Source organism: Anopheles funestus, chromosome 3RL (assembly GCF_943734845.2).
Source record: "Anopheles funestus chromosome 3RL, idAnoFuneDA-416_04, whole genome shotgun sequence".
Classification (NCBI taxonomy): domain Eukaryota; kingdom Metazoa; phylum Arthropoda; class Insecta; order Diptera; family Culicidae; genus Anopheles; species Anopheles funestus.
Window position 1 is genome coordinate 55,113,458 of NC_064599.1, and position 12,356 is coordinate 55,125,813.

General features: G+C 39.2%; 1 protein-coding gene across 1 annotated transcript in view; it reads right to left on the minus strand.

Moving 5' to 3' along the window:
* The window catches only part of LOC125767984 (D-beta-hydroxybutyrate dehydrogenase, mitochondrial), a 38,918-nt gene extending 35,997 nt beyond the window's left edge, over window positions 1–2,921 (minus strand). Inside the window, exons 1-3 of the mRNA XM_049435051.1 lie at window positions 2,808–2,921; window positions 1,644–1,719; window positions 692–919 (exon numbers count right to left, since the gene is read on the minus strand). Coding sequence (XP_049291008.1) covers window positions 692–919; window positions 1,644–1,667 — 252 coding nt within the window. The 5' untranslated portion in view covers window positions 1,668–1,719; window positions 2,808–2,921. The remainder of the gene's footprint in view (window positions 1–691; window positions 920–1,643; window positions 1,720–2,807) is intronic.
* Window positions 2,922–12,356: the final 9,435 nt, after the last annotated feature.

The following is a 12,356-nucleotide window of genomic DNA, read 5'->3' on the forward strand; positions in this document are numbered from 1 at the left end:
CACACCAAGTACATACCGAAGGCCCTTTACAAGGTTGTTTAAAGCTTGTGAGAAATTGTTGAGGTTAGAACAAAACACAACTACAATGATCTCAAGATGCAGCTAGCACAACTGAAATCCTTGATGAATCCTTTTGTTCGTGAAGAAAAAGTTTATAACGTTAAAAAAAGCATACACGCTTTTTAACTTCTGTTCCATGTACTAATGCTTTGTTTTAACAGCACAAAGCAGTATGTTAGTCAACGTTTGGCGAATGTTGCACAGATCCTGGAAAACTCACTGCAAACAACTGTACACTTTGATGTAACGAAGCAGTTACAGTGCTTGACTTGTTTGTATGTACACTCTTCTTCTTGTTTTCTTTCTAGCTCATATAATTCCCACCTGAAGATATGCTTTCGGGAAAGAAGCTGCACCGTAGCACGAGTTTAAAAGTTTGAGTTTTATGCATGACTTTGTTTTCTGCTAGAATTCACATGGCTTCCATTGTCTACACCCCAGCACACCTTCGAGTCGCTAATTTCTGGAAGTAGCTTTAGTGCAATTGCCAGCAGGTGAATATATTCTTGCAACCACCCATTCCCCCCCAAGGGAGGCGCAAATGCAACGGTGGTAAACTCCCAACGCATGCTTCAATAAGCAGAAGCAACCGGAGCAAATTGTATTTCTTGGTAAGGGTCGTTGTACTTACCGTAAGGCTGTGGTAGAAGAACACACCGCTAACGGTCAGGATGGTGAACAGGATGAACAGGACCAATGCGGACACTTGGGAAATTCGTAGCAGATTCAGCGCACCGGAAATGAGAATTGCCGCAGCGTGACAGCAAATAATCGGTACTACCAATCGATCGATCACGTCCCACGGTACCAGCTTCGATTTTTCGTTGCCACTTTTTTTCCATCCGCAGATGGACAAACGCTGAAACGGGGGGTGAGACAAACGGTTAAGATGACATAAAAAATTTAAGCAAAACTGAGTTTGTACTAATGAAAACGTATTGAATACTAATGATAGTAGAGTAACGTAAATAGATTACCAGTTGTCCTTCGTTTTTATTCATAATTCGTATTAAAAATTCTTATTTAATATTGATAGCAAAAACATGGTCAAATAAATAGTTCCTAACCAGTTTATTTGAAGGTTCCTAACCAGCTCTTATTGAATGGATTTGAAGATGTAAAGAATTACGTTGTCATTTTTGATAAATTTTGTCAAATATTACGAACAACACGTTATATTTTGAAAATGAAATCAATAGAAATTTTTTTTTAAATGAATCCTGCTATAATTTATAATTGATAATTGATTGCATTGCTTCAATCTGTTTAAATAATAGAAGAAATAAATTTGAATTTAAGCTCGAAATGAAATACATAATTTACTAATTAACAGCTGCATATATGGGCGTCAATATGGAAAATCAATGTTTTTTTTTCGTGACGTGTTAATAACTATTTAATCTCTTCATACGAGATAAAAATGGTAAATACTATTCCTCTCACACCGAAACTCGACTATATAAAAAAGACAGATTTGTTTTGTTTTCCTTTTCAGCTCTTTTCTTCTTTTTTCATCGTTCCACAAAGGGGCGAAGAAATGTAATACAAAACTTTAAACTAATTTTCCCTTCGATAATTCTTACCTTGTTCGTTAAGTTGGGCTGCATGGCTGCACGTCTTTTGCTTCTTGCACGTCACAATTACTGATAAGAATAAAGCCTGAAATTATGCTAAATATTATAATGTTTCCTCAAAAATGATCTCGTACGCTTGGTAGTACAGGATTTGTTATCCTGTTGTGTCAACCTTCTGTTCCATACACATATTTTTCTTACTTCGCAAAAAGTTTCTGTTAACGACACAACCTTTCCATCGGGCTATCGGAAACACCTTTCCCTGTGCGTGGACAAAAAAAAAACGTACGCGCACAGCGCCACCCGTGTGACACGCAATTAAAACTTTCCACCCAAAAGAAGGAAAGTTTTATTTCTCTACCTAAAAACGGCCTAACGAACGACCTTCATTCGCATCACGCATACAGGCATGACGTTTCAACGGAAATGCTACTGTTTTGGGAACGGATTTGTTGATGCACCCAACTGTGGGCCACACAAGGGCAAAATGGAAACAGCGACCGCAAACGGATTTACGGGGGGAGGGAGGAAAAGATACCGTTTGGCGGCTTTCAATTCACAACTTAAAGCCTGTCAGCGGTTAAAATGTGGATGATGGAAATAGAAACTGCCGGCAGTTTAGCAAAGGAGGAAAAATAGAGCTAGTAGGAAGGAAGAAGGAGGCAAACACTAAGTGCGCAAATTGCAAATATCTCTGCTCGATTTTTTTCCTGTTCGTGCGTATATTTTACGTAGAGCATCCAGTGCGGAGTATGCATGATCTTATGATTTTTTTAAAATATTTTCCTGCGAAGTCATAAAAAGTAATTTAATTCTTTTATTAGAAGATATGTAATATTTCGTTTCAATCACAGGGCGAAAAGAATACCCACAGGCTCAACTTGTGTTGTGTTGTTTAATTCCAGTAGAATTAATGTTTTTCTTGCAATTTATCCAAGGCAAAGTAACACAAACGAAGTTGGTGCATTATCTTACGCACACACGATTAGACAGTAGTTGCATAACACTTGGCCTTTTTTTTGTTCTATCACTAAACCTCTTCTTCCCATCACTGTTTTATAATTTAAATAATTTTCCAGTTTTTCGCTACCAGAAAAAAACCCTATCTTCTGTCCCGAAATAGCACAAATTTTCACAAAAATTTTCAATAAAAAATCCTTTCACACTGCTCACCTTTACTTGCACGGTTAGAACACGCACTACCAAGCCGGACGAATGCCCAACCGGACTGCTGACCGACTGTTAGACTTTCTCGCATTTCGCATTTCGTGTGCGGTGTACGAAAATACTGCCCCGTGAACATTATGATGCGTACCGCAGTACGGGGCAGTAGGTGATCATTTCCATCCCTATGACGTCCGTCTGGTTGGATCGTTGCATTTTGTTTGCGTTTCGTTTGCCCGTTGAAAGCGCATTGCGCTTGCGTCGCTACACGGTGCGCATCAGGTTGACGGCAAACGGAGTGAACGTTACAGCGTACGTTACGGAACGGTTGCGGTAGTGTTAGTATGCCGTTCCAAAGAATCTCGAAACAGCTGACGCCGGGTACGGGATGGCCAAATTTAGCGTCAAGTGTGCGTAAATTGCTCTTGCAGCCATGACAGGCAGACCGGTGTGTACTAAAAGCAAGCGATGGTTTGTTTTTTTTTACTTATTTCATCCATCCAAAAATTGAACGCTCGGGTCATATTTTCCGGACAGTGAAAATAAATGTTCCAACCCTGTCAGAAAGATCGAAATGGAGCACTGGATTTTGATTGAGATGAGCAGATGCAGGCAAAGTTGATATAAGTCGCGTAGCTTATTACATTTTTTTCTCTTTTTTGGTTAACGAAGCAAAATATTACCAAAAGAAAATAAACAATTTCATTACAAAAAAAAGACTGTAATCTGCGTAAGTTTTCATTTTTATTCTAGTCTTTATTACAGACTGTAGAAAAGCTGAGCAATTTAACGCATTAAGGCTTTTTTTCTCATTCTTAAAATAACAATTATAAAACCGTCTTTCTATAAGAACTCATTGTTTGCCGCTGTTTATGTTAGCGCGGCATAGAACATACTTCATCTATGGCCCGGGAAGTTCAACCCATCCCGTTTCGTGCAAATCCCACGCCTGATTTGCCAACGGTTGAGGTTTCAGGTCACCAACGCAATAAGCATTATTTAGCATCATCCGGTAAATGGAGGTCAATGTTGATGCAAACAAGCGTACCATCACACTAGATACTAGCGAAACGATATCGAACCCATTATCATTTGCCGAAATGAAGCTGTGTTCTGCAATCTGTTTGTTTGTTAGTGTTCCAGCTATTTTGGACGTGGAACGGTAGGTAAATGTGTTATTGAATGGTAGGTAAGTAAGTGTTTCTTAGCAAACCGTACCGTTTCATTAGGCGAGAGTTTGTTGGTATAATGTGATGGAAATGGTGAAGACGCAGTAATGATGATAGGTGAAGTAAATGAAACAGATTAATTTAATCATGGCACGGAAATCGTTGTGTTATATTGAGCGAATGATTGAGTTTTGTTACCAGCTCTTGTCTCTAGAATTGATACTTAAAGTTCTCAAAACCATCGTTTTGAACAGGGTGTTTTCCGCGGCAGGACCGGGAAAGTTAGAAAATAGTAATAAATAAATTAAATTCAAGGAAGGTCAGAAATGGTAAACCAAGACCTCTGGAGATTGTAGCACCATGAAAGAAGACAAAAGAAGCTCATTAACAGCATTCCATGCCGACTTGCTACTATCATCTTAACATTTCATCTCCTATGAACTCCATTAACAATCGTCAAATATTTTTAGTTAATCTTCAAAGCCATAATTTAGTTAAGCCATAATTTAAAAATGAAATTTGTGAGTATTACGCACTAAAAGCCAGTGGTGGAGAAGATGGTGGTACCGGTCTCTATATGACAGAGTCGGAGAATCAAATCCCATTTGGGCTAAACTCCCGTATGTAGGACTGACTATCCTGGTAAGGGTAATCAAAGTCAAGAAAGGTTACTAAAGTTACTTACCCAATTGAACTATAAAACAGTCAGTTTCTCGTGAATCCACTATTTAATATTAAAAAAACCAACGATTCGAACGATTTGAAACAAAACCACCCACAACACTGGACAATTACCAAAACCATAGGCTCTAATAGGGCAGGCGTTTTGTAATTTAAATAACCTTCATCCTTCTCACTTGATATTAATAACAATAACAATATTCCGAAAACCTTAAAGTTAATGGAACGTCCCCAGGGACCTCCCTTTCAGCCTAATTTTGCGGCCCGGATACACACATCCCAACTAGTTTCACTACGTCGTACTACGCAAGGTATATTCAATGTTTGATAATTTATACATTAAAACTTTCATATTTTATTAACAAGAATTAAACTTTTAATATAGTTAGTAGAAATCAACACTTTTTCTACAAATTTACATGAAATTTAAAATGGAAAATACAAAATAAATGAATAAAAGGCCAAAGTTGAAAAAAGGAGCGGCACGCCCAAAGCAGATCGGTGCGCTGTACGGCCAGCGAAATTTTATGTTTTCGAAATTTGGCCCACTGAGCTGAGTTGAGCTACACACCCACGTAAAACAGTTCAATTTATCTTAAAGTAAGCTTAAACTTTTCAGACATGTTTCAAACGTTCGCTTGCTACGCTTTTCCTGACGGAGTTTCAGCTTTAGAATTCCAATACAGATACACACAATTTTCATCATATTTAGCAAAAGTATATTAAATACTTTCCGTAGTAATTCATCATGCAAACAACTTGCGTTCTCGTCAGCCAGTGTAATAAGGCAAGCAATATGATGAAAGTGATGCTACTCAAAACAGATCAATGAAAATACGCTAAGCATGTCGATTCCCTTCTTTAAATTTACTAATGTAATAAGGGATCATTCAGATATTACGTAACACTAAAAGGAAGGAGGGAGTGTTACTGCTAGCGTTACGAATTGTTACATAGAGCGTAGTGGTTGGACGTTGGGAGGTAAAGCTGTGTTACGTTACAAAAAATAAGATAATTCTAACATTCTGGATTTCGATTGCACGCTTGAAAAATACTAGCTAAGAAACGTACGATCGATAGTGGGGATAGGTACGATGAAAAGTAAAGTATTGTTCGACTTTTTCCATTCCTACAATTCCCCATGATCATTCGGTAAAAACTTCCAGAAACAATTCTTCAACATCATGATAACATCACTTCGTGTCACTTCGCATGCTTCGCTGCATTCAAAACACCACACGCACGAAGGACGAAAACACGATCCTTCACTGCATCCGAATCGAGTGCGCGAACGCAATTTCGGACATCGCAGCTTCGTACTTCAGGCATCTTTTACGCACAAAAGTATAGAAATTTTTCCAAGACCCAAACAGCAAACTGCGCTGCCCTCAACGATGGCTTGAGCGCTAAATTAAGAACTTCAGAACGGCCGGACCAGTCTTAGCGTCTTAGAATTAGAACGCTCAGCAGCGGCTCTAACGCTAAGCGTAGTAAGCGACCGCGGTGGGCCCCGAGCTATCAAGAGGCCCCGTGGTTAATGTGCTTCACACAAATTAGCGTATCTATCGGTGGGCGGCGACAAAGTCCTTAGTAAGATTCTCTCTTGATATTTCATTTCATACGTTCATTTAGTGCTATCATCTTCCGAATAAACACCAATGATGAAACTGGCTGCTTCAAAGCAAAGCAAAAACTTGTTATAAAATTTTATTTCCAAAATATTTTTGATACATACAAATACAGGTGTCCCCCGAGTTACGACTGTGTTTGGGAACGAAAAAAGAGCCCAAAAGCAAGGCGTAAGTCGAAATCGTCGTAAGTCGTGAATACACCGTTTATAACCATACGAGAGTCGAAATATTTATTCAAATATTCTAGAAGAAAAAATAATCTAGAAATCATTTTGAATGGTATATTAATTAACCTTTTCAATATCTATTCAGTATTCCCTTAAAATATTTATAGAGAATGTATAAAATTATTCCAGCAATTTAATTTTTATATTCAGTGAAGACCCTGATTTTTTAACGGTTGCCGGTGAAAATAAAAATAACTGACAATTTGAGCAAAATGTAAACTGTCAAGATCAAACTCGTCGTATCTGCGAATAGTCGTATCACGAGGGGGTCGTATCTCGGGGGACGCCTGTGCAGCAAATTTTCTGAGTAATTTTCAAAAAATCATTCTGATAGAATCATCTATGATAACCACAGATTAGGTAGGTCCATTCAGTGTGACCAGATTGTTTTCCTCGTTATCGGTAGGAAAGCAAAAAAAATTATCGGTAGTTGTCGGTATGATCCTAATTCTGTTCAGCTCATGTTCTCTGCAGCTAATAGCCTCAATTATCATACATAAATCGTAAAGACAAGTTGTCAAAAACGGAAGGTGTTCGCAGGGAAAATGGAAATGTTGAACTGTTGTGAATTTTGTCGTTTTCAGCGGCACAAAAAGAGCGTAAAATCGGGAGAAATATACAGTCTTTGATTGTCTGTAGACAATTCATTCTTACATTTATGACTTCTTCAGCAATATTTCCGGTGATTTCCGGTAGGACTCTTGAAAAATCAGTAGTTTCAGGGTACTCGTCTGTGAATCGGTAGGCTAATCAAAAATCGGTAGGAATACAGATAAATCGGTAGTTCTGGTCACACTGGGTCCATTAGCTTGACGAAACGTGTTACAAGTCCTTTTTAAATTTTTGGTGAAAGTTGGGGGGTGAGTTGGGGTGTGGTTCACAATTTTTGGGTTACGTAATAGTTGAATCATCCCCAATTACTCTTTATACCATAATAAACTCTTCTCCACTCCAAAGTTGATTAAGGGTGGGTCGCTTTTCTCTAGAAGTTCTGACGACTCAAAACACTTCATTGGAGCTTAATTGATTTAAGATTATGAACGTGAAAGCCACTAAAATAATTTCCAAATTAAATCTCATTACATTCGTGTTTCATTTGGTCATCGAACCCTTTTAATGTATTTGATTTTAGCATTGATTATCCTTAATGAGCTGGTTTTAGTCAACCCAACGTCATTGCCTTGCGGCAGTAGATTGTTTATCTTCCACAAGTGGTCCTCCGCCGGCGGTTTTCCGCAATCGTTCTTTACTATTTCTCAGCAAACTATCGCCGGAATTGTTGTTCTTCAGATTTGCGTAAACTGTGCGTGAGTGTGTTTTTGTGCCTGAAAGCACCGCTTTCAGTGCCCATTATTGCGATGGTAGCTTCTTCAAGGGTAATCACACACCCGATGACGCACTAGCACCCGTGTAGCCGTGATTGCCATTTCACTGTCAACACCACCATTGAGGGCCTCCTACTGCCTGTCGAAACTCTCCCTTACCGCCGATGGGTTGAAAAATGAATGGCTCCTGCTTCTCGGAACCAGGTGTGGTAGGCAAAAGGCGTAAACAGATTTCACCTAATTGAGGACAGACCCTATCGGCAAAAAGGCTTCACTAATCTTCCCACGAAAAGAATCTTCCCAGCAGTCTGAAACTGTTTCGTGTTCTTTTTATAACTGACAGCCAACCGCAAAGGCGTCGAAAGTTTTTGGGGCGCCATGTACGGTCTGAGGCTTTGTCTAGTAGTAGAAAGCTTTTTTTCTCTTCAATGCCCTTTCGTGTAGGTGTAAGCGGTGGGTGGCCATTCGTGATTTGGATACATGATACATAAAGGTGTAAGCAAAGGCAGGGATGAGAATAATGACGAAAGTTGACGCGCTGTAAAGATGACGATATCTTACAGGACGTGCCATTACCGTACCGGGGATTGATCCCGTCCCGATGGAACTGAACTTTGTATTAAATGAATTTGTTTTGCCGCGTTGTTTTTTTTTCTCGTTGAATCCCAAAAACTCCGTCTCGCTTAAGTCAGTGTCGTTGAAAACGTTTTGCAAAAAATCCGCTGTGTCGCTTATCGCAGAACACTTAAAACGACAATTACTTAGAGGGAAACATTCTAGACCGTCGTCGGATGGAATCGTTTGGTCGTTTCGCCCACGAATGGCATTTAAAATGATTTGTTTGCTTTAGAAATGAAAGTGTAACATTTCGTAACGTTTCAAATGCGTTTTTTTCCTTATTTTTGGTTCAGTCACTGCTCATAAAAAAAACAATCCTTTGCATCCAATAAATCATCTGTCCGATCATCCGTTGGTGGTTTCACTTGCCGTAGCAAAAGGGCAAACAAATTCACTATACAGTGGCACGGTACTGCTTATGGTATGGTACCATTTTTGGAGGTTGTAAATTACAAACGCAAGCGTCATACTCGCTCTCCTTGGTCCCGACGCCAGACGGCAACGAATGAAGTACAACGTGGTGAGAGGGATTCTGTGAGGCTTGGCGGCTCCATGCTTTTGCACAAGACTGCAACAAGCAAAACGGAACCATTCCTGGCACAGCAAAGGTTGAAGGTCGTGGTATAAGCTGTGCTTTTTTCCTACTCTGCTCCAGGGAGCCTTCCTGTAACGGTTGCAAGGTTGCGCTGTGTAACCCTTAGGAGGATGCTTTCGATAGAGAAGAGCGACAATTTTTAACAGAACAATTTTACAAACCAAGCAATAGTGAAAGGTATTACATAGTGCACTTTAAACTTGGGTCTTTTTCCAATAAACGCTTTGTTTCATGATTTCGATCAGCATGAAAGTGAACTGAAATGAAATTTCTTCTAAATTTCCTTAATCAATCGTTAAGAACAACACTTTGATCCTTTCTTTCTCTTTAACAATTGTAGGGAAAGAAACATTTTCTTCTTCGAATCGTGAAAAGGCTTCTTGTCCCTAATGTATCTGGGCAAGATTCGAAGGTTTTCTTATCATGTTCTTCTTCTTTTTATTCTTGGTTTAACGACTTCTAAGGTCATGCTGGCCTACTATTTTTATCACGCAGCTGGATAGTAAGTTCTTGCTACGCGGGATGGTCTGGATTACATTTGAATCCAGATCGGTACTGTCGTGTAAAATCGGCTCTGTTTATCACACAGCTGGACGGCAAAGTGTGAATAAAAGTTAATTAATAAACAGTCACTTTTTATACTTGAATACATAATTTGTATATTAGATAGAACATTTTCGTAATCAATAATTCTGCGTTATGTGATAAATGCAATTTAGCAACTGGAATTTTAAGCAAATTAGAATAAAAAAAATACTTTCTAATAAATTCCAATATCTTTTTCGTTTTGTTAAAATTTTCTTCGTAAATTTCGTTATAAAAGCGAATTACGTTATAAGCAAATCATTAAAGTGCTTCCATAAACAATAACGCACCCGGAACGCAGACATTTAAGTATTAAAATTGCCCAAATTTGCTATAATTTGTATTATATATATAATCGCATTTATTACCTTGCTTGATCCATGCTATAATGGATAAATTATAGCGATATTTGATTTAAGTATTATAAAAGACCGTTCGGACAGGAAGTGATTTTTCTATTTTGCTCCAAACACTTGTAGGATTTTAACTTCAAAACTGATGACACTAGATGGATTTAATTTAAAATTGTATTGTATGTAACAACACGTTAATGAAGTCGTCGAGATATATCGTATCGTTTATATGTGGATGCGCAAATACAAGGATTTTGAAATTTGACAATTTAGTGATTAGTAAGTTTAGTAATGAACGAAATTTAAGCAATAAATAAACATTTGGTTGAAAATATGTTCTAACTCAACCAAACAAATTTATTTTATAGCTTTTGTGACTGTTTACCTTCAAAAATCGGATAAAAAGCGGAATTCACCATAGAAGAATGGTGATTCTGTAATTGGCAATTTGAAACAAAATTGCAAGAGGGTTAGATATACGAGGAAATTCGAGAGTTCCAGGTTTTTGGACATCTCCCTTGTCCGCTATAGTAGTGTAATTAGCGATACTATCTGAATACATATAGAATTTATTGGTCGAAGAAAGTTATGCTTATATCGTTGAAAAACTTTAGTCGCTTAAGTTAAAATAATAATTAAAAAAACTTCAATTATGATTAAGTTTAAATGGTATAAGTATAAATTACAAACAATATTATTGACCAAATTATTGATCTGCTCGTTTGTTCCATTGTTGCAGTGGCATCATAACAAACATCTTCACTTTCCGTGCCATTTTGCCATCTGATACCATCACACGAATAACGGGAAGCATCAGCAAGCTTCCTTGGTAGTGAAGCGAAATTTCGAATAGTGTCATTCGGTTTTGCAGATTTTCCAAGGTACAGCATCCCGGGGAACCCATGGGTTTTGAATCTGCATGCAACGACGCGAAAACCAATACATACTGCAGTCGTGAACTTTACCACCATGTCCCGGGTACCGGTCGCAATGAGCGAACCAAGAGAAAACACTATCATGACGTCATCGACGACAGAGCTGGGTCCTTGGATGCAACAGCAGGCAACGATGCAATTTCCCAGCGGCCGTAGTCACTCAGCCCGTCGACGGTTTTGCACTAGACTCGATGGTATATCCGTACCGAGAGCCGGTCGGTTGGTGTGCGTTCGCAAAAACCGGGCACACCGGGCAACCTTGAAATCGAGCATATTTATGAGCTCGATGCTGCTGCAGCCCCGGCACTCGTTCCAGCTGTGCTAGACCAGCTGATTTTTCAAGTGCAGCGTGAGGCGCAGAGCGGAACGTGCAGGGGTAGGACGAAGCAAGGCGGAAAGATGAAAATGAAATGCCCACAAACACACATAGACACACACACACAGAGAATGAAATGGTCAGGAAAGTAATAATGCTTGCTCAGCAGTGCGGCCGGCGGAGAAAAGCGGGAAGCGGGAGGCGTACTTAATTGTTGCAAACAAGGCATCCCGGCATAAGGTACACTTTTCCGCACCAGATTTCCCGATACAGAGCGTTGCGTCCTGGTTTTTCATCCTACGGTTAATGTGTCCTCCAAGCTAATGGTGCTCGGAGCGCCGCACCGAGAAAATGGTCATTTCTAATGCATTTTTATGCAAACGACTTCCGCTTCCGCCGGCACGAGACCCGAAGGCTATTTGGGACGAACGGACGGTTTCCAGTGGAGATAGCAATCGTACCGAAAAAGTGGAACATAAAGAGTAAAACACACATACACTCCTCACGCATACACACATACACAATAGAAATAAACACTGCTGACCACTCGAAGGTACAATGAATGCAACGAATGAAACGAGCCGTTTAAAGCCATGCTTCGTAATGGTTTAGTTTGGTTCAACTTTCTTTTTTCGCAGCCAAAAACAAAATACTTAACAAAAGGCCAAACAATTGTGATTATTTATGCGTGTTTTGAATAGTTAAAAAAAAGAAGAAAGTAAAAGAATATTTTCCGACAAAATATTATGCTTACTGTACCATTTAAAATGCAACACGAAACTACGCCTTTGCCAAATGGTGCCATTTTTGGGAAGCGCATTTCACATTTCAAAAACTGCAAAACAAGCGCTCATTGTTGGGAGCAAATTTTCGGCTTCTGCTTATTTTTTTCTTTGCAGTCCATAGTAAAGCAACAAGCCGTAAAACAGTAGCGTTTTGAACGAACTTCATCCGGCGAACGCATTACTCTTCATTAGCCGCACTGATTACGCGACCGCGATGAAAGGTGGGATGAACTTCAGCGTATTGCATTACTGCTTACTTGCCGTTTGCCGGTCGTACTTTCCTCCATCCCACTGCTGGTGGAGTGATGAAAAGTGGAATAGTTCTTGGTGAGTTTTAC